Below are 24,643 nucleotides of genomic sequence, written 5' to 3' on the forward strand. Positions count from 1 at the left end.
GCAAGCGCAATGATGGAGGATGAACGTATTGAAACAAATTGTAGGCCTTCGTGCAATCGTAAGCAAAAGAAGGAATACGACACGGAAAGTTGTTAAACAAGTGATTTTTCCTCAGAGGCTGTAAGAATGTAATGAGGATTCTCTCCGGATCTTCAGAGATCTTCAAATCGTGTTCGTTTATCGTATATCATGCGTTTATAAATTATTTTAAATATTTTTATTTAAAATTAAATATAAAGCTCTCTCAACATATTTCTAGTATACCTCTTGGTGTAAGGTAAAACATTTTTCGGTGTTATTTTTAGGGTTTGGAATTGCTTGGACAAGTGTTGCCCACTTTGGATAGATGTCATCTGCCCAGTAATACCCCATATTGTACTGACGACCATTGATGTAGTAGTCAAGTTGAGGTGATTTACCTTCCGTCAAGTTATTGAAGAGGGGTGAACGTCCAAGAACTGTAATGTCATTTTGGGATCCAGGAACTCCAAAGAAAGCATGCCAGATCTATGTGTCATACGAGACAACCGCCTCTAACACAAAAGTTGTCTGTCTCGACCTTCCGCTAAAGCCTATTTACCATCCGGTGGGACAGTGCTTTGAAATCCAATGCATGCAGTCTAATGACCCTATCATGGCCGGAAACCCAAGGTCTTCAACTTTGCGAAGAAGCCAATCCAGATCTTCTTGATTTGGCTCGCGAAGGTACTCCTCTTTATAAAGCTAAACAATTGTGTTACAGAATTAAGCAAAAGTATCAAGGCATGTCGACTCAGACATACCATGAGTTTCATCCATTGAATTAGCTAGGGAGTCATAGGCCATCATTTGTAATGCAACAGTAACCTTCTGATGAGGTGAGAAACCAGGGCCGCCTGCTCTGTCTAGCTTTTGTTGAAAATATGGATTGACCTGATGGACATCATGAAGTACACGCTCAAAGACATGACGGCTCATCCGGAAGCGACGTCTAAAATCATCTTCTGTGTACATCGAGTTAGGTTTGAAGTAGTTGTTCATCAGATTGGCATGCTTCATCGCTTTGTTTCGTGGTTTGTAAAATCGACCAGCAATAGAGTCACCTCATTGAGATTGTTCCTCAGTTGGCTGACACACCATGGCCGCGGCCATGGCTGCCACATATGGTGTGTTGCGCCATGCTTCATCTTCTTCATCAAACTCCTCATCTTTTCGTCTCATTTACACTTATTCTTCTTCCAATTCAAAATTAGATGAGGACCTCCAGTTGGAATTCATTGTAAACTTGAATTGAAAGAAATTGAATTGAAAGAGATTGAAATGAAATAGATTGAATTCAAAGGTGTGTGAATTATAGCCCAATATCCATCCTATTTATAGCCAAAAAAAATTCAAATCTAACGGCTAGCTGACGTCATGCTGATATCAACTAGCCATTGGATTTGAATTTGAATTTTTTTCGGCCAAAATTTGTAAAAAAAAATATTATAATATTCTCATTTTTTCCTATAAATTTAAGTTGTTGTAGTTTTTAAACATAAATTGTAGTTTTTAAATTTAAGTTGTTGTAGTTTTTAAATTTAAATAATAAATTATGTTTGTCCCTATGGCCCTTTGGCCCTTGGTTGGAGACATTTTTTGACAGGGCTAAAATGAGCCCTATGACCCTCAGTTGGAGATGGAGGCAAATATGGTCATGTACTGTTCATTAAAATATTAGGTCATCTCCAACCGAAGACTGGCTAGAGGGCTCGTTTTAGCCCTCTAGCCCTCCAAGATATTAATATTTTAATGAACAGTATAGGGTCATATTTGCCTTCATCTCCAACTGATGGGCATAGGGCTCGTTTTAACCCTATCACAAAAAAGGGTCTCTAACTGATGGCCAAACATAATTTATTATTTAAATTTAAAAACTACAACAACTTAAATTTAAAAAACTACAACTTATGTTTAAAAACTACAACTTAAATTTAAAAACTACAAATTAAATTTAAAAACTACAACAACTTAAATTTATAGGAAAAAAAAATGAGAATTTGTTAATATTTTTTTACAAATTTTGGCCGAAAAAAAATTCAAATTCAAATTCAAATCCAATGGCTAGTTGATGTCAGCTAGCTGTTGGATTTGAATTTTCTTTTGCTATAAATAGGTTGGATATTGGGCTATAATTCACACACCTTTGAATTCAATCTATTTCATTTCAATCTCTTTCAATTCCATCTCTTTCAATTCAAGTTTACAATGAATTCCAACTTTGGATCCTCTTCGAATTCCAACTGGGGGTCCTAATCCAATTCCGAATTGGAAGAAAAAATGGCGCAGATGAAACGAGAAGATAAGGAGTCTGATGAAGAAGATGAAGCATGGCACAACACACAAAACAATGCAACAGCCATGGTGTAGGCATTTAAGTTTTATGTTGTTAAATATTTTTAAAAATGTTGTTTAAGTTTTAGGTTGTTAAATGTTTTTTTTTTATATTGTATAATTTTTATGTTGGTTAATATTATTCAATGTTGTTCCATATTGTTTAATGTTGTTTCATGTTACTTAATTTAATTTAATGTAATATAATGGCTTAGTAAGTTATAGGAAAAAAATAGAATTTAAAAAAAAATATGAAATTTTTTTTATAAAATAGAAGTTATAGGAAAAAAATAGAATTTCAAAAAATATGAAACAAATTTTGTAAAATATAAGTTATAGGAAAAAAAAATGGAATTTATAAAAAAATATGAAACATATTTTGTAAAATAGAAGTTATAGGAAAAAAATATAGAATTTAAAAAAAATATGAAACAAATTTTGTAAAATAGAAGTTATACAAAACAAAAAGAATTTAAAAATAGAAATTCTACGAAAATAAATTGTAAAAAAATAAAAATAAAATAAAACTGTAAAAAGAACAAAATTAAAAAATAACGACTAGTTGACGTCAGCTAGTCGTTGCATTTGAAATTTGGCACAACATTCCTGTCGGATATAACCGACAAGAATATATATATATATATATATATATTGCTGTCGGTTATATCCAACAGGAATGCTATGATTTCTGGCCCAGCCCAGGGCTGGCTGGCTGGCTGGATTGGGCCAGCCAATTGGCCCTTTGGCCTTTTCAGATTCAGTGGGGCCCACGAGCCCTCTGGCTTAGCCCTTAGTTGGAGACTGTTTTTGGGCGTTTTTCAACCCTCTTGACCTTGCGGTTGGAGATGGTCTTAATATCTTGGAGGGCCAGAGGGCTAAAACGAGCCCTCGTTTTAGCCCTCTGGCCCTTCAAGATATTAATATTTTAATGAACAGTATATGATCATATTTGTCTTCATATCCAACCGAGGAACAAAGGGCCAAACATAATTTATTATTTAAAAACTACAACTTAAATTCAAATCCAACGACTAAGTGACATCAGCTAGCCATTGGATTTGAATTTTTTGGGCTACAAATAGGGTGGATATTGGGTTACAATTCACACAATTTTGAAATCTATTTCAATTCAATCTCTTTCAATTTAAGTTTGCAATGAATTACAACTTTGGATCCTTTTCGGATTCCAACTGGGGGTCCTCATCCAATTCCAAATTAGAAGAAAATGGGAACAGATGAGACGAGAAGATGAGGAGTCTGATGAAGAAGATGAAATATGGCGCAACGCACAAAACATAGCAGCAACCATAGCTGCGGCCATGATGTGTTAGCTAACTATGCAACAACCTAAATGGGGTGGCTCTGTTGTTGGTCGCTCTTACAAACCACGAAACAGAGCGATGACGCATGTTAATCTGATGAACAACTACTTCAACCCTAACTTGGTGTACACAAAAAAGGATTTTAGACGTCTCTTCTGGATGAGGTGTCATGTCTTTGAGCGTGTACTTTGTGATGTCCAGCAGGTCAATCCATACTTTCGACAAAAGCGGGACAAAGCAGGCCTCTCTGGTTTCTCACCTTATAAGAAGGTTACTGTTGCACTCCAAATGATGACCTATGGTTCCTCAGCTGAATCGATGATCGAAACACATGGTATGTCTAAGTCTACATTCCTTGAAACTCTTCAACAATTTTGTGTCACAATTGTTCAGGTTTACAAAGACGAGTACCTTCGCAAGCCAAATCAAGAAGATCTGGATCGGCTCCTTCGCAAAGCTGAAGACCGTGGGTTTCCGGGAATGATAAGGTCATTAGACTGCATGTATTGGGATTGGAAGAATTGTCCCACCAAATAGCAATGAGGCTTCTGTGGAAGGTCAAGAAAGCTAGCTATTGTGTTAGAGGCGGTTGCCTCGTATGACACATGGATCCAGCATGCTTTCTTTAGAGTCCCTGGATCCCAAAATGACATTATAGTTCTTAGGCGTTCACTTCTTTTCAATACCCTGACGGAAGGTAAAGCACCTCAAATTGACTACTACATCAATGATCGTCAATACAATATGGGGTATTACTTGGCAGATGGCATCTACCCAAAGTGGGCGACACTTGTCCAAGCAATTCCAAACCCTAGGAATGACGCCGAAAAGTTGTTAACCTTACACCAAGAGGCATACTGGAAAGATGTTGAGAGAGCTTTCAGTATTCTACAAGCATAATGGAAGATTATCAGCGAACCGGCAAAAGGGTGGAGTCGACAAAATTTGGATTCCATCATGATGTCTTGCATCATATTACGCAATATGATTGTGGAGGATGAGCGAGATGGGTATATTGATGGAGAGTCCGATGACGACCAAAAGGATCCAAATAGGTCAAGAAGGACTCGTGCAAAAATATATGATGGGCCTAATTTGCCTTTCAATCCAAGAATTTGTAGTATCTCTATAAATGAGTACATGAGGCTGTAGAATGATACGTTCTCGTGCCACAAACAAGTACCTACAACAAGATTTTGTTGCACATCTTTGGGTCAAAAATAGCATGGAGTTGGAGTTTAAGTTTTATGTAGTTAAATGTTTTTCAAAATGTTGTTTAAGTTTCATGTTGTTAAATATTTTTTTTATGTTGTTTAATGTTAATTAATGTTGTTTAATATTGTTTAATGTTATTTAATGTTATTGAAAAAATTGAAGGAAAAATTATTGGAAGAGGTAAGAAAATATAATGTGAAGAACTGAAATAGAATGAAGTGAGACAGTATGGAATGATGAAAATTATGTGAGAAATGATGTAGGAATGACTTAGGTATTGCTTGAAAAAAAAAAGGAAATTTTTAAATTTCATAAACCAAGGCATAATTTAAATTTTTTAGTGATGTAGGAATTGCTTAGGAACCATTCCTGTCGGTTATATCTGACATGAATAAGTACTATTACTGTCGGTTATATCCAACAGGATTAATCAAAATTTTGGCCCAGCCAGGGGCTGGCTAGATTGGGCTAGCCTGTTGGCCCTTTGGCCCTTTCAGATTTCGTGGGGCTCACGAGCCCTCTGGCCTAGCCCTGGGTTGGATAATGCACTAATTCAAGGGATTTTTTTTATAGTGTTTTGTAGTATCAGGTACTCTAGACTTTTGTTAAGTAAGAATGAAGGTTCAGTATGCAAATAAAGCGTTCGTATTCATTCACGAGAGTTGAACTCAGGACATTATAACTTTTTAAATATGATGATTTCATAATTTTTTTTTATTTTTTATTTTTTATTTTTTTATTTTTTGCTTAAAATTCTTATAGGTTTGCTCAGATGAATAAATGAGAACAGAAGCCGACTAAATATGTAATCTTATAACTTATAAGGAGCAAGAAATTAAGGGCACCAACAAATCTCAAAAAATTTTGTAGGTGCCAACTAGTGTAAGTGTGTACAGCTGGGAGTAATAATGCACTACCTCAAGGGATTTTTTTTATAGTGTTCTGTAGTATCAGATACTCTAGACTTTTGTTAAATATTTGGTCGAAAACATAAAAAATGGATTTTTTTATAGTGTTCTGCAGTATCAGATACTCTATACTTTTGTTAAATATTTGATCGAGAACATAAAAAAAAAAAAATATATATATATATATATATATATATATATATCTAACAGTTAAAAGACCTTGAGTGCATACAGATATTCCAGAGCAAGATAAAATCATGCTAATCCGGATACTCAAGTTACCATTACTGTGTGAGCAATGTATTAATAGAACGACGTCAAAGTGAGTTGGCACTAAGTCCAGCACTGCATTGATTGAAAAATAGAAAACCTACGAGACTATATATGAGTTCACACAATCCATTCATATTCAACTTTTTTCCTTCAACGAATTCAAATTCAATTTATTCAACATCTCCCTCAAAAATATTAAAAAAAAAATTTATTCAACATCAACAAAAATCTCACAATGATGTGATGCATGCATGTTTGCTTTTTGAACCAAATCCCATTACTTCTTTCCTAGAACCCGAGCGACCAAAGATTGAGAAATTCTTAATTGTCCTCGAGACAAATTATAACCCATCATTCCATGAGTGGAAAACACTATTTTCTTCCCAGTATTGACTTGTCCCAAAAGGTATAAAATAAAATTCTTTGATATTTTTAGGTTGTAATTCCACAGTTCACATTATGTAAAGTTACTAATAGAAAAATAACTATATAGATAGTCCTCCTAAGGTTAAATTCTATGCAAAGAAGAACTCAAAATCAAGTAGTTTAGAATTTAAGACTACATATAATATGTAAATGTCAGTTTTTCTGAACATAATTTATAGCCACTTTTGAATTTTTTTACATATATTGTTCATGTCGATATTGTGCTTGTGTATAACCAATGATTTAAATATCCACTAAATTGTTGACATTTTCGTTGAAATAACAGAAAAATAAAGGATCGATATAGAAAGCCGGGGGGGGGGGGGGGAGGGGGGAGGGGATGAAATGCAAATTTTAGCCTATATCGCCTAGATATAGAAAAATCAATGAACATCGACGGTATTACCAATTCATTGCATAAATTTTATCAGAATCCATCGCAAATTTTGAACTTTTGAATTTTTTTACGAAAATTTCCTCTATTTTTTGACTAAATCTAACTGTACCCTCCCCATTGCAAACTTTTATATATAATTTTCATCGAAAACAACTGATATCAATATATCCACCGATATTTTCGTAAATTTGCAATCAATATTTCCACCTATATGGATATTTTAAACACTGTGTAGGCTTGAAGACACAAGATGAAATACTCCTAAAAAAATAAATTAGACATTCCAATAACCCTAAAATTATAGAATTAGAAAGAAAAATATTCCTTATAACTTCATTTAGCTTTCACTATTACTAGCTAGTGGAGATGTACAAACAGCATATCCGGTTTGGAAATTGTCTCTAACAAAATTATATACTTCTTTTTATAATGTTGCGTTCTTATCTCTCTAGCTAGGCATTTGACCAAAAATAAAAATCTCACTCGATCTGCATTTCCTCCACATTCTACACATAGTATCAAATTCCAAATTCTGGGTCCAAACCAACATTATTGTGCTGGTCCCTTCAAAAAATTCGAAGTCGCTAGAGGATAAATGTTTGTTTTTTATTTTTATTTTGTAGGGTTTGAGTGGAGGCCATAGGCCAATGGACGAACAATTTCCCCATTTGCAATACTGGGAAAAGAGAGAGTTAATAATTAAAGAGCATATACCAAAGTTGAAGGTAACAGTGGCTACGAAAGTTGACGGTAATGGTGGAAATGGTGGCATATATAACAACCTAATGGAGAAGAATACAATACCAAAATTCGCATATATAAATGAAACCTAAAGCTGGAGCCAAGTATAGCTTAAGAGTAGATCATGAAATGGTTTTAACCCGAAAAGCATAGGGTTGAAAAACTCCTTATTACCAAAGCAATTCACTACTTGTTGATGTATTTGGTTGAATTGTTTTTTTTTTTTCTTTTGAAAATTGAAATAACATTACAAAGGGAGATCCCCGGCGGTTGTCAAATTAGGATATTGTGCTACTCATTTTTGTTATTATACGGAGTTGGATCGTTGAATTGATTGATTCCCTCCCATATTCAACCAATATTGTTCTATAGTTCTTAGTGGTTAGTGTTGATTCCGTCTGTTTATTTTAACAGTGTAACGTTTTTAATAGGAAGAAATCCTTGTTATACTAACAATATGGGACGAGGACTATCCTTCATGGTAAAATTAACTGTATTCGTAAAGAACCTAGTCAACTTAATTGGTTGTTTGAGTTAAAGGGGGAGTAATTTTTTACTCCTTTATTGTCCACGTACCATTACTCTTTTCATTTTAGCATTGACAAAATCTGTCGAAATCTTAGTCTTAATCAACTCAAATGGCCAGTATAACAAACCTTAATCCCTATCTGGATTTGATTTCAGAGTTGATATTGGAAACAAGTAAGGTTAGAGTTTAATTATGAGTAGTCCTTGTGCATCAAGTTAAGTGATAATTCCGAATTTAAATTAGTGGAATCAAGAGATTTCTCGTGTTCTTCATGATTTTAATAGCACAAAACTGTGCTCTGATACCTCATGTAAGTCTTATGCCATTAAAACACAATGAATACGCTAACCTAGAATGATCGACATGATGAAAGAGATGGTGAACCGCAATTAGAATGAACTCAAGATCTTCCACTCACTAATTGCACCTTTGTCACAAGAACTGTATGGGGAGTTTCAGGGTTTTGTGATGATTGCAGCGTGAGCAGCGACCTCAAGTATTTACAGGCTTCAATCTAATAGAGACTTACCCATAAACAGACTCTACTTGAAGCCCTACTAGCCTATGGATGTAATACCAAAGTATATGAGGCCTTCTTAGCACATGAGAACTCCTTAATTGCACTAATTTTCTTTTTGAACAAACGATATTATATACACTAAGGGGGTAGGGGTGGGCTAAGCATCATAATGACCTAGCAAAAATGTGGTTCAAATTCACCTTTGGCGAGAATTGAACCTAGCTAATACCTCACACTTACAAGTGAAAATGAATACCACTAGACCTCTCACTTACAGGTGGAAAGGAATACCATTAGACCTCTCACTTAATTGCACTAGTTTAAATTTGGGACTACCACTTAACTTGGTACACAAGAAATAATCATAATAAAACTCTAACCTTACTTGTCTCCTAAGTCAATTGTAAATTGAACCCGGATATGAATTAGGGTTTTAATCTAACACTCTATTCTCCATCACTGAAGCTTATGTGCCCATCTAGCATCCTTGTAATTGAATCCGGATATGAATTAGGGTTTTAATCTAACACTCTATTCTCCACCATTACTATTTTCTTTTGGTATAAATTAAGAGTGCATAAAGGAAAATAAAGAGTGTAAAAATACTACCCTTTGAGTTATACTAGTGGTTTAAAAAAGTATAAGGATTGACATTCTCAAGCATCCTTGTTAAAAAAAAATTCCTACTCCCTTACATTATTATAATAATTTCAAACTCTCTCTCGCCTCTTAATAAAAGTTATGCATTATCGTAAAAAGTCACATTGAAAAAGATTTCTAGCTTAAGATCATTGATTAAACATGCATTTAATAAATTTGACAGCAAAAGCTAATAGGTATATTATAACTCGTCTGAAAGTGTTTATAAAATAACTAAAAACATTTTTAATTAGAATTTTTTTGAAATTAATCTTTAGTAAAACTGCAAATGAATCATAAAAAAAAGACTTCATGTACTTTTAAAACAAAAAAACACTTGAATCAAAACCTTTTCAAACATAAACACTTTCACATGAATCGTTATCAAAACAACATCCTCTTCAACTGTAAGCTTATATTGTCGTATAAGATTTGGACTGACTTGTCGACATAATAATAAGCTTTTACTCGATTGAGGATTTTATCGAATTGGTTTCGTCGTCGTAACGTAGGAACAACGGTTATGGATTTCACCTTTCTGTTTAACGGTTATGGATCACGTGCCTAACACGTGGGAGATCACGTAAAGCACACATTTACCGCACGTCAAAATGAAAAGACGAAAACACCCTCACATATACCTGAATATCGAACCCAAAACGAAAACTCCTGCTACTTTCCCTACGCCACGTCCACGAGTCAAAGTGAAAAGACAAAAACGCCCTCACGAGTCAAAGTGAAAAAAACTATATAAACCGACTCCCGCTATTTTCTGCTTCTCTAGCCAACCGATATACACAGCGCCCTTCTCTCTCTCATGGATTCCCCTTCTCGCTCCTCCGTCATCATTGTCGGCGCCGGAGTCTCGGGTGAGTGACAATCGCCACCGTCGATTTTCCAATTCCTAATTTTAAATCTCGTTTCTCACTTCGTCCGTTTAATTTCTTCTTATTGAAAGGTTTATCGGCGGCGAAGGTATTGATCGAGAACGGCGTGGAGGACGTGGTGATTCTGGAAGCTTCCGACCGTATAGGTGGCAGGATCCGAAAACAGGATTTCGGTGGTGTATCGGTGGAGCTTGGCGCCGGTTGGATAGTCGGAGTCGGAGGCAGAGAGTTGAACCCGGTCTTGGACCTCGCCCGGAAATCGAATCTCCGCACTATCTTCTCCGATTACAGTAATGCTCGCTACAACATCTACGATCGCAGGTCCATTACGACGCCGTTTCTCTTCGGTTCATTCATTTATTTAGCTAATTTTTTCCCTGCATTTTCGCTTCGCCGCCTCTATTTAGCTTCCACGACGTTTGTGTGCTACTTTGCGCCGTTGGAGAATTAATTGGCCTCCACATTTTTGTCATACCGTCACACTTTAGAATTTTATTTTATTTTTTATTTTTTTTGCTGCTAATCTGCGCCGGCGGTGAACTATTTGTTTTGGCACGACCGGGGTAAATTAGCGTCCACGTGGACTGTTTGTTCCTAAACTGCGCCGCGGGTGGAGAATATTATTAATAACGAACTCGCCGAGTTAACTGGGTATTTTACTTCTTTTTTTTTTTCTTTTTTTCTTTCAGCGGGAAGATATTTCCTAGAGGACTCGTGGAAGAGACGTACAAGAAAGAAGTGGAGTCGGCGGTGCAGAAGCTGAAGAAGCTGGAAGCCGGCGGCGGCGATTTCTCCAATGTCACCGAACCGCCCACGTAATCTCCTTTCTCAATCGCTTTGGCTTCTACTTATTAACAAATCCAATTTTTTCAAATTATTATTATTTTATATTAGTTTTATTTTTTATTATTTGCGTTTTCTGTATTTTGTGGTAATTTCCGCGAAATTGACCTGAAACTGTTGATTTTGTATATTATTCACAATTATTTTATTTTAGTCGTGTGGAATTTGATTATTTTGTTTATGGGTGTGGTTTGTCCAGTACACAGAAAACGCCGATAGAGCTCGCCATTGACTTCACCCTACACGATTTTGAGATGCCAGGTTAGTTTTCACAGGTCCTCCTCGGTCAATTTTCTGTTTGGGTGCTGAGACAAGAACATGAAATTCCCAATTTTTTTTATTTTCTAGTGATGTTTTAAAGATTTTTAGTCAAAATGATTATTGAGTTATCATAATTTCTCATTTAAGTCTTTGATATTGAAAGTTGATAAAAATAGTCTTTGAGTTTGTGTTAAATTGTTACGTGAACGACCACGTGACCACTTTTTTAAGAGTGTTTTTGTTAAACCAACCTCATCACTTAACAGGAATATTGATAGATTTTTCATAAAATGATCAAAATGATTTGCGTTGGACAAACTCAGGGATTATTTTTACTGATTTTAATTTTCATGCAACAAAGTGACGAGTTATGTAGATCTCAATAACTATTTTAACTAAAGGGTCTTGTTTTAAAAATGCAATTGATTCTCTGGGCGGCACATAAAGGAATTTTGTTTTTTAATTTATATTTTTTTTTGTTAAACAATAAATTTGTTGGATTAGATGTTAAAGTAAGGAACGGGGTTTGAATCCACGTCGTGGTAGAAGGCAACATTTCTTTCCACCACTGTAGTAGAGAGCGCCATTTGCTTATAATTTATGTGGAAATCTTGTTCTTTTATTTTGGAGATTGTTAGATGTAAATTAATTAAGGTTGGTAATGTTTTAGAAAATGATTTTTGAAGTACTATATTATATAATGAAAACGACAAATAAGATTTGGAAAAAAATTATTTTGATTATGAATTGTGAATTTGAGAAATGGAGTATTTTGATTGTGGTGCAGAAGTAGAGCCCATATCAACCTTTTTGGATTACGGAGAACGAGAGTTTTTGGTTGTGGATGAGAGAGGGTATGAGCATATGCTGTACAAAATGGCTGAAGATTTTCTCTTTACATCTGAGGGTAAACTGTTGGACAGTCGTCTCAAGTTCAATAAGGTACCAGAATCTCATCCTTCTCGTTTTCCACCTTTTAGCTTATTTTCTTTGCCCAATCATTTCGATTTGCTTAAAGAAAAGATGTTATTAATAATGAATTTCTAGTCCATTGACTTATCCTTCGTACAAGGCTTTAATCTTTGCTGCGTTACAAGGTCATGCTGTAAAGCTTTGCAAAATTCGCTTTCTCTACCCAATAATAGGATGAAAAAAATATGGACGGATATGAGTAAAATACAAATAAAGGAAGAGAAAGTGGGAGGGGAAAACTCTGGATTCCTGCTTTGTTTGTATGCAAACGCAGTCTTCCTTTTCTTCTTGAGTTTGACCCAGCTTTGCAGTCTGTAGATAATGACGTTTCTGAAAGCTGTTTTTTCTTTTGTTTTATGAAATTATATGATACCTATCATTATTATATTGTAACATACACCCTTCTTTCTTCGAGGGTCAACTAATTTTTTTTGTTTCTTTTTAGCAATTTTTTTAGACTAAATTTAAAAATTAAATAATATAACACTAATAAAAAAATAAATACATTAATTAACACTTAAATAATAATTCAATTATCAACTTCCATGTCACTTAGTTTATAAAATTTAATCTATAAATTTAGTCTCTCTAGCATTACCTTATATACATTAGTAACTTAGTGTGAATTAGTGCTATTCACACACACCATTTTATTTTTCACACTCTTGTTAATTTTTTTTTCATTGATATTCTTCAATTCATTTAATTTGATGACTGAAAATTAAGAGTGTTTAAAAAATAAAAATTGATTTGTGGATAACACAACCCTATATATTATTGTATTTGCACGTGTTCATAGAATTTTTATTTTAGCTTCCCAAGATAAGATATTTTTTTGTAGATAATGCTTTACAGTAATGTCGAAAAGAAATAATTCCTATGCACTTGATTGCGAGTTTGATCCACATGGTTTTTTTTTTTTTTTTAATATGTAACAACTTACACGTTATTGTTTGTTTAAAAAAATATTTTTCGATTTTTTATTTATTTACCGTAGATAAATCATAAGTTTGCCTTTTCTAAGCAATTATCCACCCATGAAACTTTGCATATACTTTTTTTTGTCATTTTTTGAGATCCATTATCTAATAGGTAGGATCATTCACATACTTATTTTTACTTCTAACATACTTTATTAATTTTTGTTCATTGATCTTCTTTAATTTATTGAATTCAACAGCCAAAAATTAAAAAAAATTATGTAAAAAATAAAAATAAATATGTGACTAACACAATTTTATCCAATAATGGTGGTTGTTTTTTTCGTATACATTGTTATATGAAAATTGCGTGACTTCTTTGACTTCCATTTGCACAATTACTTACCTCCGAGCGGATCCGAAACCTTTTCTTTCTTTTTCTCTTTTGGTTTTAACTCGTACATACATGAAGAGACGCGATCCTTGAGACCTTTAAAACCCTTTTGGCTTTTACCACTCACATTTGTAGACCCCAAGAGCAAGATAATAGGAAGTAGTGTTGTGCTGTCAAATTTTTGTCCAGTTCATGGGCTGCTGTCTTCCCCTCCTCATTTGTTGAAATAAACAGATTTCATGTCACGTTTCATTGAGCAGTCTGCATGAAACAGACCTCGTGGCGCTTCGGTGCAATATGGAGACAAATTTGCACGACATGATATTAATAGATTGAATAGTTACAATGACTGACAGCGTTCTATGCAACATTTTTTTTCTTGTTTCCTTGTAACTTAAAAACTAACATAAATGGGCTAATGGTTTGAATTTTGAGCAGATTCCGTTTCAATAAATCTTTCCCCTCTCATCTCTGAATGAATTTTCTCTTATGCATATTTAAGTTATACATATGAACAACAGCTGTTAAATTTCATTAAGTTAAATAATTTAATGGCTGTTTTTTAGATGTTTAATTTAAATATGTATTATAAATACCCTTCATCTCTGAATTTCAAGATCTTATGGGAACTTCACATGTTACTTTTTGGGAAGTATTATTGACATTTCAAAAATCTCATTCTACAGTGTATTTTTCTTTCCAAATATAGAAATTTTGGAGTGTAGAATGAGATTTTTAGAGTTAATAACAATTCCCTACTTTTTATGGTTGTATAAATATTTTTACTATTATCCATTTATGAGAAGATGAAGCCAAGCTTGATTTGGGGCAGGTTGTTCGGGACTTGCAGCACTCGAGAAACGGCGTTACGGTAATGACGGAGGATGGTTGCGTCTTCCAAGCAAATTACATGATTTTGTCAGTTAGCATTGGTGTTCTCCAAAGCAACCTCATTGCTTTCAATCCACCCTTACCCGTACGTCTCTTTTTGTGTTCATATCATTTCAATGAAATGATTTAATTCATATCTTTGCCAATTACGTGTTTATATGTTAATTTGCTCACATGACATCAGCCGCCTTCACAACTCTTCTGCATGTATGTCTGTCACTGGACTCAATTGCCACCACAACCTTACCAACATAGTACGTGGGCGTAGCTTTTAGCTATTGGTCATGGATTTTATGCCCCTCTCTTTCTTCATGCTTTTCACACTGATTTTTACTTGCATTAATGGGGAAAAGTCTTTGTCCAACGTAAAGATATAGCGGGATCTCAAGGGCTAGGTCCCCAACATATGGGTCCCTTTAGATGGGAGTTTCCTATTTGTTTACTTGGTATATTTAAGGTGTGGTCCGCATTATTGAATGCAATTTAGATGAAGAGTCAGAAATTATGGATAGCGGGGCTCATTAAATAAGTTTCACTGGTTGATGACGCAAGAGAAAGATTAGGAATCTGTTTTTTTATATGCCAAATGCCAAATTGCCAATACCATGGACTTAGGATCTACAGAATTTTAACCCATTTGCGTGCCAATAGGTTAACTAAATGTAGGCTGTGCCTTGCTGCTTGGTTCACTAAATGTAGCCTGTAGGTGTTGAATGCGGTGGACAAGAAAAAAGAGAATTGTATTCTATAGCTTCTGCCTTAGTTTCTTGGGGTAGAATGGATAATCTTTTAGATCTCTTTTACTAATAGCGGGGTTAAATAATCAAGGAAAGAAAAGTGATCGGTAACATCATTTCATTTGCCTTACTACATTAGGTAGTGCATATGCATTCATGACTCTAAACGGTTAGATGTAACAACGGTGAAGTAGCAGTGGCTGGTGCTATAAAGATAAGATAATATAGAAGGATCTCCGAGTTTTGATTGGGTGGGATTGGATTTACTTATTGCTTATTGTTGTTTGATGGTTGTTAGGGCTTGTATGTAACCGTTCCCAACTTGTGCCTTTGTTAAGCATTGTCGAATAATCATCTGCATGTTTTGCACCATACATTTTAGCAGCTAATTCTTAGAGTAGTTGGTAGTCCAAATTATATGCTATCTGACTATGCAGTTGTGGCGTGATTGCCGTTTGAGCCCATTGTATATGATCTATACCTTTTCGTGCTGTATCCTGGAGTATAAGATCTATACTTATGCATACACTATTGTTTCGTCTGCTTAGGCATATTTAGTAACGATGATGCAATTCCTGTTTTAACTTAACGAAACTGGTAGATAATTGGTCATGGTTACATTGGTTGTGACCCTATGACTGAAAGCGCATCTTATTCAAAGTCTCTTTTTGATATTGTTAGTGTACTTTGCTTGAAATCATGCTAACTTGATGAATTAAACAACATAGAGGTGGAAAACAGAGGCTATACAGAAATGTGATGTTATTGTATACACGAAGATCTTTCTGAAGTTCCCGTATAAGTTCTGGCCTTGTGGACCAGGACAAGAGTTCTTCCTCTATGCCCATGAGAGGAGAGGCTACTACACATTTTGGCAGGTTGGTTTAAATATTTGTCATTCTCGACGCCAGCTAACAATATATGAGTTTTCATTTCCAGCAGATAAATAGATTCCATATGTTGTGTTGTGCACTGAATTTCCAACTAGCCTGTCATATTTTCATGCCACTACTACTTGTTTAATTTAGTAAATAAATGGTCCTCGTCAAGGATCAGAAGATGACAACATTTCAAATGTTCATGCCAAGTGTTGTGGTTCATGCACCTTTGGAAAACAACAAAATTTACGATTGCGCACTTACAGGATCTTTAAACACAATCTTCACTTTGTATATTCATGTTTTGGCTGTCTGCTGTATGACCGAGCTGTCATTTTACTTTGAGTTGATAGGATGCTTCCCCAATGTTAGTACATAAAATTACACATTTCTTCCATTTTAGATAACCCTCAGTAGGTTATGAAACTTGACAGTGACCTTGTCGAGAGTATGCTGCATGTGTTTTAGCATTAGTTTGTAAAAATATCTCCGTCTACAATTAGGTAACAAATATTGATTCCTGTTGTTCTTGTTGTTATGATTAATAAACTAGTATCTCTCGCAGTATTAGTTTGAATGGTTCTTCCTTTCATGAAGCTACGATTAACAAGTTTGTATAATGCGTACGTCAATCAAATCTCAAATGTGTATATTATTAAAATCATTTTCTTTGGTTTTATTAGGAGAGAAACTGTACATATTATGGAGGCATTGTGGGATGTCACTATCTTTCATCTTACAATACGACTTATTTGACCGATATATGTGGAAATTTTCTGAACTACTATTATGACAAATAAAATAAAATATGCGAGACTGATAACTATAGTATATTTTAACTTTACTACTAACCATATTCTCTCCAAGCTGGCTGCTAATCTGTTGCCATGCCATCAGCACATGGAAAATGCTTATCCTGGATCCAATATGCTGGTCGTGACGTTGACGAATGGGGAATCAAAGCGTGTGGAAGCTCAGTCTGATAAGGAGACGTTGAATGAAGCCATGGCGGCTCTTAAGGACATGTTTGGGCCGGACATTCCGGAAGCTACTGATATACTTGTACCTCGCTGGTGGAACAATAGATTCCAGCGCGGCAGCTACAGTAACTTCCCTATGATCTCTCATAACCAATTCGTTCATGACATCAAGGTTTGCCTTCTCTCTCTCTCCTAAACGTTTTGTTTCACCATAGATCAATTTCACTTAATGTTTTTCACAGAAGCTCCTCTTCTAGTGAAATTTGGAAGCTCCTACACCATGATACGGTTGCATGCGGTTTGCCACACGTGCCATTAAGATCCACCCGTGCATATTTTGCATGTAGCGTGAATTAGTTGTCTAGTCACATGGTGTGCCACATCATGGCTTAAGACATTTCGTACATGAAAAATAAGAGAGAAAAATTAGAAGTGTAGCTACATCATTGCTCACTTAAAGAGCATTTGATATCGTTTCGTATTTTTCCCTTGATCGATGAGAAGGTCTCAATCTTATAACAAACTTTGAAATGAATTGACATTATGTACGCTGCTTTTTTTGTATTATGACCAGAACCCAGTAGGCCGCCTCTTCTTCACCGGGGAACACACAAGTGAAAAATTTAGTGGTTATGTCCATGGCGGGCACCTTGCAGGTAATCAATTAATTTAAGGTTCTTTCGGAGATTATAGGCCTCCAATTATAAACACAAGTTGTAACATCTTGTTTGTGTCATGTTGCTTGATGATCAATAGGTATTGAGACTGGTAAAGCGTTGCTGGAAGAAATGGAAAAGGAGAAGGAAAGGACTAGTGAGAGTGAAAACCAAGCGTTTTTGTTAGAACCCTTGCTTGCATTGACTGGTTCATTAAGTTTGACACAGAACGATGCTGTCTCAAGTCTCAAATGCGATATTCCTAAAAGATCATATTTAAGTGGCAAAGTTGGCATCCCGGAGCTATGTTATGAATAGGTTATAGGCAAAACACCATGATTGGTGACCGAAAACCAAAAAATAAGCATCGAGAAAGATCATGAGATGGGTTCAAATACAATCTCTATATAATCCTTGATGCCGTTTATAATGTAGAATGATGGGAGGGACAACAAAGCTGGGTTTGTGTGATAGTTGTTTGGTTCATAATGGTATAGGAAGGGGAGAATCAACGGAGGTTAAAGGGTTTCGGATGCGGGATGAAAATGGTATGGGGGTATACACATGTAATAGTAGGCCATGAAACGAAGGGAAGAGCTAGATGGCCGTAGGAACCAGGTTCTATTGTACTGGTACTGAATGTTAGTTTCAAAAGAAACAATCTTTCTCATTTTCTCTTAGCATTTGTATTTAATCAAATTTTTCATCATGTCAAGAAAACAGTTGGTTTCCCTTGGAGACATTCTTCTGTGGGCTACTGTTTTGTGGGTCTATGATTCCAGCCCAAGTGTGAGTGGGTTTTAGATCCCGGTTCTCCTTGGCCTGATTTTTCAAGTAATTGTATTGATACGACACCCCAAAAGAGCCTCACAATATGAAGTTAAAGGGTGGAATAATCGGGTTAAGCCACACAATGTGCCATTAATTATAAATTGGTATTGAACTCGCTATTTACGAGAGTCAAATTTAAGACCTCTGACTTATAAGAGAAGAGACATCTCACTATATCATAGTACTAAGTGACATTTAAATAGCTGCACAAAACTAAAAGAAGTTTGGATGCCATTGTGCAATTTTCTTATCCAGGATTTGTTTTTTAATACAAAGATATATTTATCCTGATGGATGGGAGAATAAATTGATATTGAACTTTCATCCACGCCATTCAAACTTAAAAGTTTTCACTTATTTAGAGAAATATCACTAAATCGTATTATTAAGTGAATATGTTTAAAGTAATAAAATCTCAAAAAGTACCTAACGCATCAAAGTATTGTAATGTTTGTTGCATTGAGGACGGTTGGGTCCAAGACCAAAACTAGCAAAAATAGTGGTTGAGTCTAAAGTTGATGAAACCATCGGTTGGGTCTTGAGACGAGTACTTATTTATTCCATTCAAATTTTACGTTGATGAAAACCCACTCTCACACCTACAAATGACAAGTTGATTTATTCAAATTTATGCTAAGTTTTTGGGGATATGATCCTCTCCTGAGCAAATGTTGGGAATCCTCATGACCAATCAACACGGACCGTTGGATTTTGATCCAACGGCTACAAATATGGGGTTTTCCTAAAAGTTATAATAATTATAACCGTTGAATCAAAATCCAACGGCTCGTGTTGATTACTCATGAGGATCCCGAGCATTTGCTTAGGAGAGGATCCTATTCCAAGTTTCTGTCTTTTTATTTTTGCTAACTATTGATGATGGCGATTAGACAACTAATTGCAGGAGAAAACAGTATATACTATTTCATGCCATTAAAAGAAGCAGGCTACATCTGAGTTACTTACGAATTTACATCTAACTCTAAGTAAGATTCTAAAAAACGCTAAGCACTAATTGGGCGGCCGGCTGGGCCTAAAGGACTAGGTGGATTTAATTATTATGTATTGTATAAATAAATGCCTATTTTTACTTAAAAAACACACATAATTATACTAGGATATATAAATTGCAAAATAAAATATAAAATATTTGAATATATTGAAAACATGGGGAACAAGCATATAAGGAGTATTTATCCAAGTATTCAATATGTTTCTTACATTTTATTGAAAAATTAAAATATAAAATGAAAGTTATCAATTTTTTGTCTAAGTCAGGATCGCAACCTAGGCGGGTGCTTAGGCGGGCTAGGCGGACACCTAAGCGGGTCTAGGCACACTTTCTTAATTTTCAAATGTCTAGGGACTAATCAAGGCGGTTACCAGCCGCCTAGCGCCTAGACATGGATTTTTAGAAAAATGACTCTAAGTGATTGCCAATTGAGAATATGGTTGTGCATTGTAGAACTCACTGTTAACACGTCGTCACTTAATGACTAACTTAACACATTTTTTAACAGTTGTATGAAATCAAAATAAAATAATTACTAAACGTATGAGATTGAAATTTTATAAAAATGTTGTATAAAATTGCAATTGCACACATGAAGGAATAAAATATAATTTACCCTAGTATTAATGATTGAAATTGGAATTTGCACTCATTTTTTTTAACTTGTTTATATTTGATTTTAATTGTGGATTAATCCTGAAATTATAAAAAAAAAAAAATTTGGATTTACATTTGTTGAATTGGAAGAATATTATGTTCTTCGCTTCATGACTTTGAAGGATGAGCGACATATGAAGGAAGTTACTTGTATTTGATTCGTTTACTGAAGTGGAAGAAGTATACCAGAAGTTGATTTGTTTTGTAAAGACCGTCTACATTGAAGTTTTTTAGATTTGATTTGTCGAACATACAGAATGGATCATGGAGTTGACTCTGCTGATATCAACGATTTAAAAAATGTTTTTTGTTGAAATTGAAGTTTTTATTGTAAGTATCTTTGTCTTTTTTCAGATGAATGTATAGAATGTAATGCATTTTAAATGGCATGTCATTATAAATTTCTCGATACTAATTGTCTATGTTTTATTGTTGTTTTTAGAACTGGAAAAACGTATATAGTTGATAATGGATTTGTTGTTGTATTGGAAGGTGTCGATGTTTATTTGTCGGTGTTGAAAGATGCGAATTGCTTGAAGGATGTGCTTACTTTGTTTGATCCTAGAATTTATTTTGAAGAAGTCCCAAAATGATGAGTTTTGAAGGTACACCATAAAATTTTGTAAACTTGATATGTTAAGCATAGGAGAAAGAAGAGTCCCATGAATTTAAAACTTGATGAAATCAAAGATGTTGAGTATATTTTGCTTTGAATGCCCACTAATGACTTATTCGTCACTTTGAAAGAAGTCGAACGAGCGTCCATGTTCGGGTAGTTGTCCGCATTGTTTTCTACTAGTTTCTCTTTGCTCGGCAGAAGGAATTGACAACTGATGCTTTGTATTTTTCTTTTCATTTTAATTCCAAATGTGATGAAAGTATCAATCCCACATCGAGGAAATAAGGATTTTGCATGTGCTTATAAGTAATTATGTTACTTCCCATATTATCAATTGGTTTTATGTTGAAACCTCAACTTTTTTTCAGGAAGTCGCACTTTATGTTTTCTAAATTCACTAAAACTAGATGAAAAACACAAATTTGCTAAGTGTCAAGCATTAGGTTCCGAAAAATGGTAATATTGCAATCAAGTGAAGATGTATTATCTTTTAAGTTTACTATTTTTATATTTTGATTAGGATACTTGATGCTTAGTTTTTTGTGTTAATTTAATTATTGATTTCTAGATATTCATAATAATTTAATTTTTGAAATCATGCAACTATTGAAATTAGTCTTTCTCATGTAAAATTATATTCCTTCGTAGTTGGTTTGTTAGTTAGCTATTCGCACTTTGTTTTTTAACTTGTTTATATTTGATTATAAAATTAATCTTGAAATTACAAAAAAAATCTAAATATATAGTTGTTAAATTGGAATGAGATAATGCTCTCCACTTCATGACTCTTTTGGTGCTCATGGATAGACTAACTACTCTCTAGAGAGCTCAAGTAACTGTGACATGTTTTTCACATTTCTAATGGTTATGATCTTGTGGTAAGATATCAACTCAAGTGCTACTGACCATATAACTCATCATCCTAAAGGTCTGGTTTGCGAGACTACTCATCAACAATGCAGTATCACCAATGTCAATGGTGTTGTCTCTCCCATAGTGGGGGTTGGCATAAGTGATCTTACACCTACTCTCTCTTTACCCAATACTTGCTCCCTTTTTAAAGCATAAGTTAATGTGTGTTGGTCAAGCTACTGAACAATTAATTGGTATGTACTAATGCATCTTTGTCTTATTCAGGATAAGATAATTGGTCCATGATGTACTAGTGCATCTTTGAGTTGTGAATTGGGTACGGAGGGCATCGGATGACAAAAAGCAGCAAGTGTTGTTGTGGCTTCGCCGTTTAGGCCATCCATTTATAAGTTATTTGAAGCATTTGCTACTGAACATATTTGTTGATTGTTCTGATTCTAACTTTAAATGTGACACTTGCATTTTAGCCAAGAGTTATCATGTGTCTTATCCTTTAAGTTTTGCAAAAAGTAATCTTCCTTTTGGATTAATACATTCTGATGCTTGGGGGTCATCCCGGGTTTCTACTTTTTTAGTATAAGGTGGGTTGTGACTTCTATGGATGATTGTACATGGATGACATGGCTATATATATCAAAGAATAAAAGTGATGATTTAACTGTTTACAAGACCTTTCATACCATGATTCAAACTCAATTTTTTTTTTTTTTTTTTAGTTTTGGATTTTAAATTTTGACAATTGTGGGGAGTACGTATATCATAGCTTTGTCCAGCACTTTACAATTCATGGTATTATCCATGAAACTACTTGTCCTCAAACCCCTGAACAAAATGGGGTTGATGAACGGAAAAACAAGTGAAACTGCCCGGGCATCGTTACTTGGTGCTCACGTCCCACGCTTTTCTTGAGATGAGGCTGTTGTGTCCGTTGTCTATCTTGTGAATCGGAGGCCATCTAAAGTGTTGGACTTTTAGACTCCATTGCAAGCTCTCTCTAGATTTACTCTTCTACCATTTATCTTGATGTTGCCACCACGTGCTTTCGAGAGTGTTGCGTTCGTTCATTTTCATAAAAACCAATGCACCAAACTCGACCCTTGTGCAGTGCGTTACGTTTTTATGGGGTATGAAGCTCATCAAAAGGGTTATTGATACTAACATCTTTCTACCAGACGTACCTATGTCATTATGGATGTAACCTTTATAGAGTATGAAATGTATTATTCATTCCTCAATCCAACTCTTATCTTTAGAGGGACACAAGAAGTGAAGAGCAGACTTGGACAAATTTTTTATTGAAATGAGATTTGTAGCACGGCCATCACCAGACACGATTGGTGGCCCCTAATTTATGATATGACTCGAAAATTGGATAGAGAACCACTGCCCAGTACGATTGGTCGTGATTTGTCTGACGACAGATCGGAGTTGAAGATTCTTCCCCCTATCTTCTCCAAATATAGTACCTACATATGACTATGCTTCTATACATGAATATTCATGAGGAAAATTTCATCACTTGTATTAGTATATCAGACAATTCAATTATCAGCTACCTTACAAGTATAACCGAAGGAAACCACGTAATGGATACTCACATGATGAAGCAAAAAGGTCTAAATATCCTATTGCCAACCATGTGTCATCAAGTAAACTATCAGAACCAGGCAAGGCATTCATACAACAACTATCAACTGACAATGTTCTGGATTCCATGAAAGAAGCGTTATATGATACTAGATGCACCAAATCAATGAAGGAAGAGATGAGTACACTTTCAAAAAAAAAAAATGTGGGATTTAGTTCAATTACTATGAATGAAGAAAATAACGTGAGTGTAGGCGAGTATACACGAATAAACATAAAGTTGATGGGTTTTGTTTGTGCCTGAAATGACAATTTGGACCAAGGAGGGTCGATTCAAGAACCACAAACCTCAGCCCAATAGGCATCCTTCAGGCCGATGGCCTTTCAGCCCATAAATAGGATCATTCCGACCGAGTCCTTATGAAGGAAGGACTGTGAAGAGATCAATTGAAAGTGGCTCGGTCCAGTACTATACAAATTAAAATTGCTAGAGACCATATTGAGCCTTAGATAAATACAAAGTATCCCAATGATCAAAATGTTTGCATGATTGGATTAAGATGAATGAGTCACATAAAGAGATCAGATCCAGAGTCCTAGTTTGAATAAAAGAGGCCGAGACTATATGTAGATGAAGTTTTAGCCACCAAGGTATAAGGGGAATATTCAAGTAGATGTCGAGCAAATACAGCCCATCAAGACTCTACCTAAGCACGCTTGTTTATCACAGATGCCTCATCTATAAATACAGAAGGCTCTGCAATAGAAGATGTCTCATTTAACTCTACAAATAACTCAAAAAGCTCTGTGCAAAAAAACTCTCGCTCATTCTTCTCATATCCCTGACAAAAAAACGCTAACTATCTTAACACTTCTGTCAACACATCTTCAGTCCGGATAAGTGAATGACATTGTGCTGACAACCGGCCACGTCTTCAATTTGGATTAACAGTACTGAAGTCGTAGAACCAAGCGATTCAGAAGCACATTCAGTTCAGATAAATGAACAGAACTGCAGCTGGATGGCCTGTTATCTAACCAAGTCATGGCAGACTAAGAATTCCCAATTCTGTCTCAATAGGTCATCTCATTAGCTTTGACGAAGTGAGGTATTACCTGGTTACCCCTTGTTTGGCACAATGAAAGACGAGTCTATTATTGAACTTCGCACTGATCTAGTAACCTTGTCTTTAAGTTGCAGGACCCAAGGTCGAGAGGCGTTCCTTCCTCGGTTGTAGTCTCTTTGGTGTAGAAGTTAGCAGCACATTCGAGACCACCATCACATCCATTTTACTCGCTCTACCGATCTTGGTTGCGAGTTGG

General features: G+C 35.1%; 3 protein-coding genes across 3 annotated transcripts; 2 read left to right on the forward strand and 1 right to left on the reverse strand.

The window, feature by feature from the left end:
• Positions 1-576: 576 nt before the first annotated feature.
• LOC137748087 (uncharacterized) lies at positions 577-1,038 on the reverse strand. Its single transcript, XM_068488178.2, has 2 exons — positions 783-1,038; positions 577-713 (listed from the first exon to the last, which is right to left on the reverse strand). Exons 1-2 carry the CDS (start codon positions 1,036-1,038, stop codon positions 577-579), a joined length of 393 nt encoding a protein of 130 aa, XP_068344279.2.
• A 2,714-nt stretch (positions 1,039-3,752) lies between these two features.
• LOC137748086 (uncharacterized) lies at positions 3,753-4,211 on the forward strand. The gene has a single exon (XM_068488177.1). It carries the CDS (start codon positions 3,753-3,755, stop codon positions 4,209-4,211), a length of 459 nt encoding a protein of 152 aa, XP_068344278.1.
• Positions 4,212-10,079: 5,868 nt separating this feature from the next.
• On the forward strand, positions 10,080-18,411 carry LOC137746446 (polyamine oxidase 1). The gene is made up of 10 exons (XM_068486461.2): positions 10,080-10,191; positions 10,281-10,530; positions 10,899-11,024; positions 11,252-11,313; positions 12,101-12,255; positions 14,432-14,575; positions 15,956-16,105; positions 17,003-17,257; positions 17,660-17,741; positions 17,842-18,411. Exons 1-10 carry the CDS (start codon positions 10,140-10,142, stop codon positions 18,057-18,059), a joined length of 1,494 nt encoding a protein of 497 aa, XP_068342562.1. The 5' UTR covers positions 10,080-10,139; the 3' UTR covers positions 18,060-18,411.
• Positions 18,412-24,643: the final 6,232 nt, after the last annotated feature.

Source organism: Pyrus communis, chromosome 2, assembly GCF_041283825.1.
Source record: "Pyrus communis isolate YQ-2024b chromosome 2, ASM4128382v1, whole genome shotgun sequence".
Taxonomy (NCBI): domain Eukaryota; kingdom Viridiplantae; phylum Streptophyta; class Magnoliopsida; order Rosales; family Rosaceae; genus Pyrus; species Pyrus communis.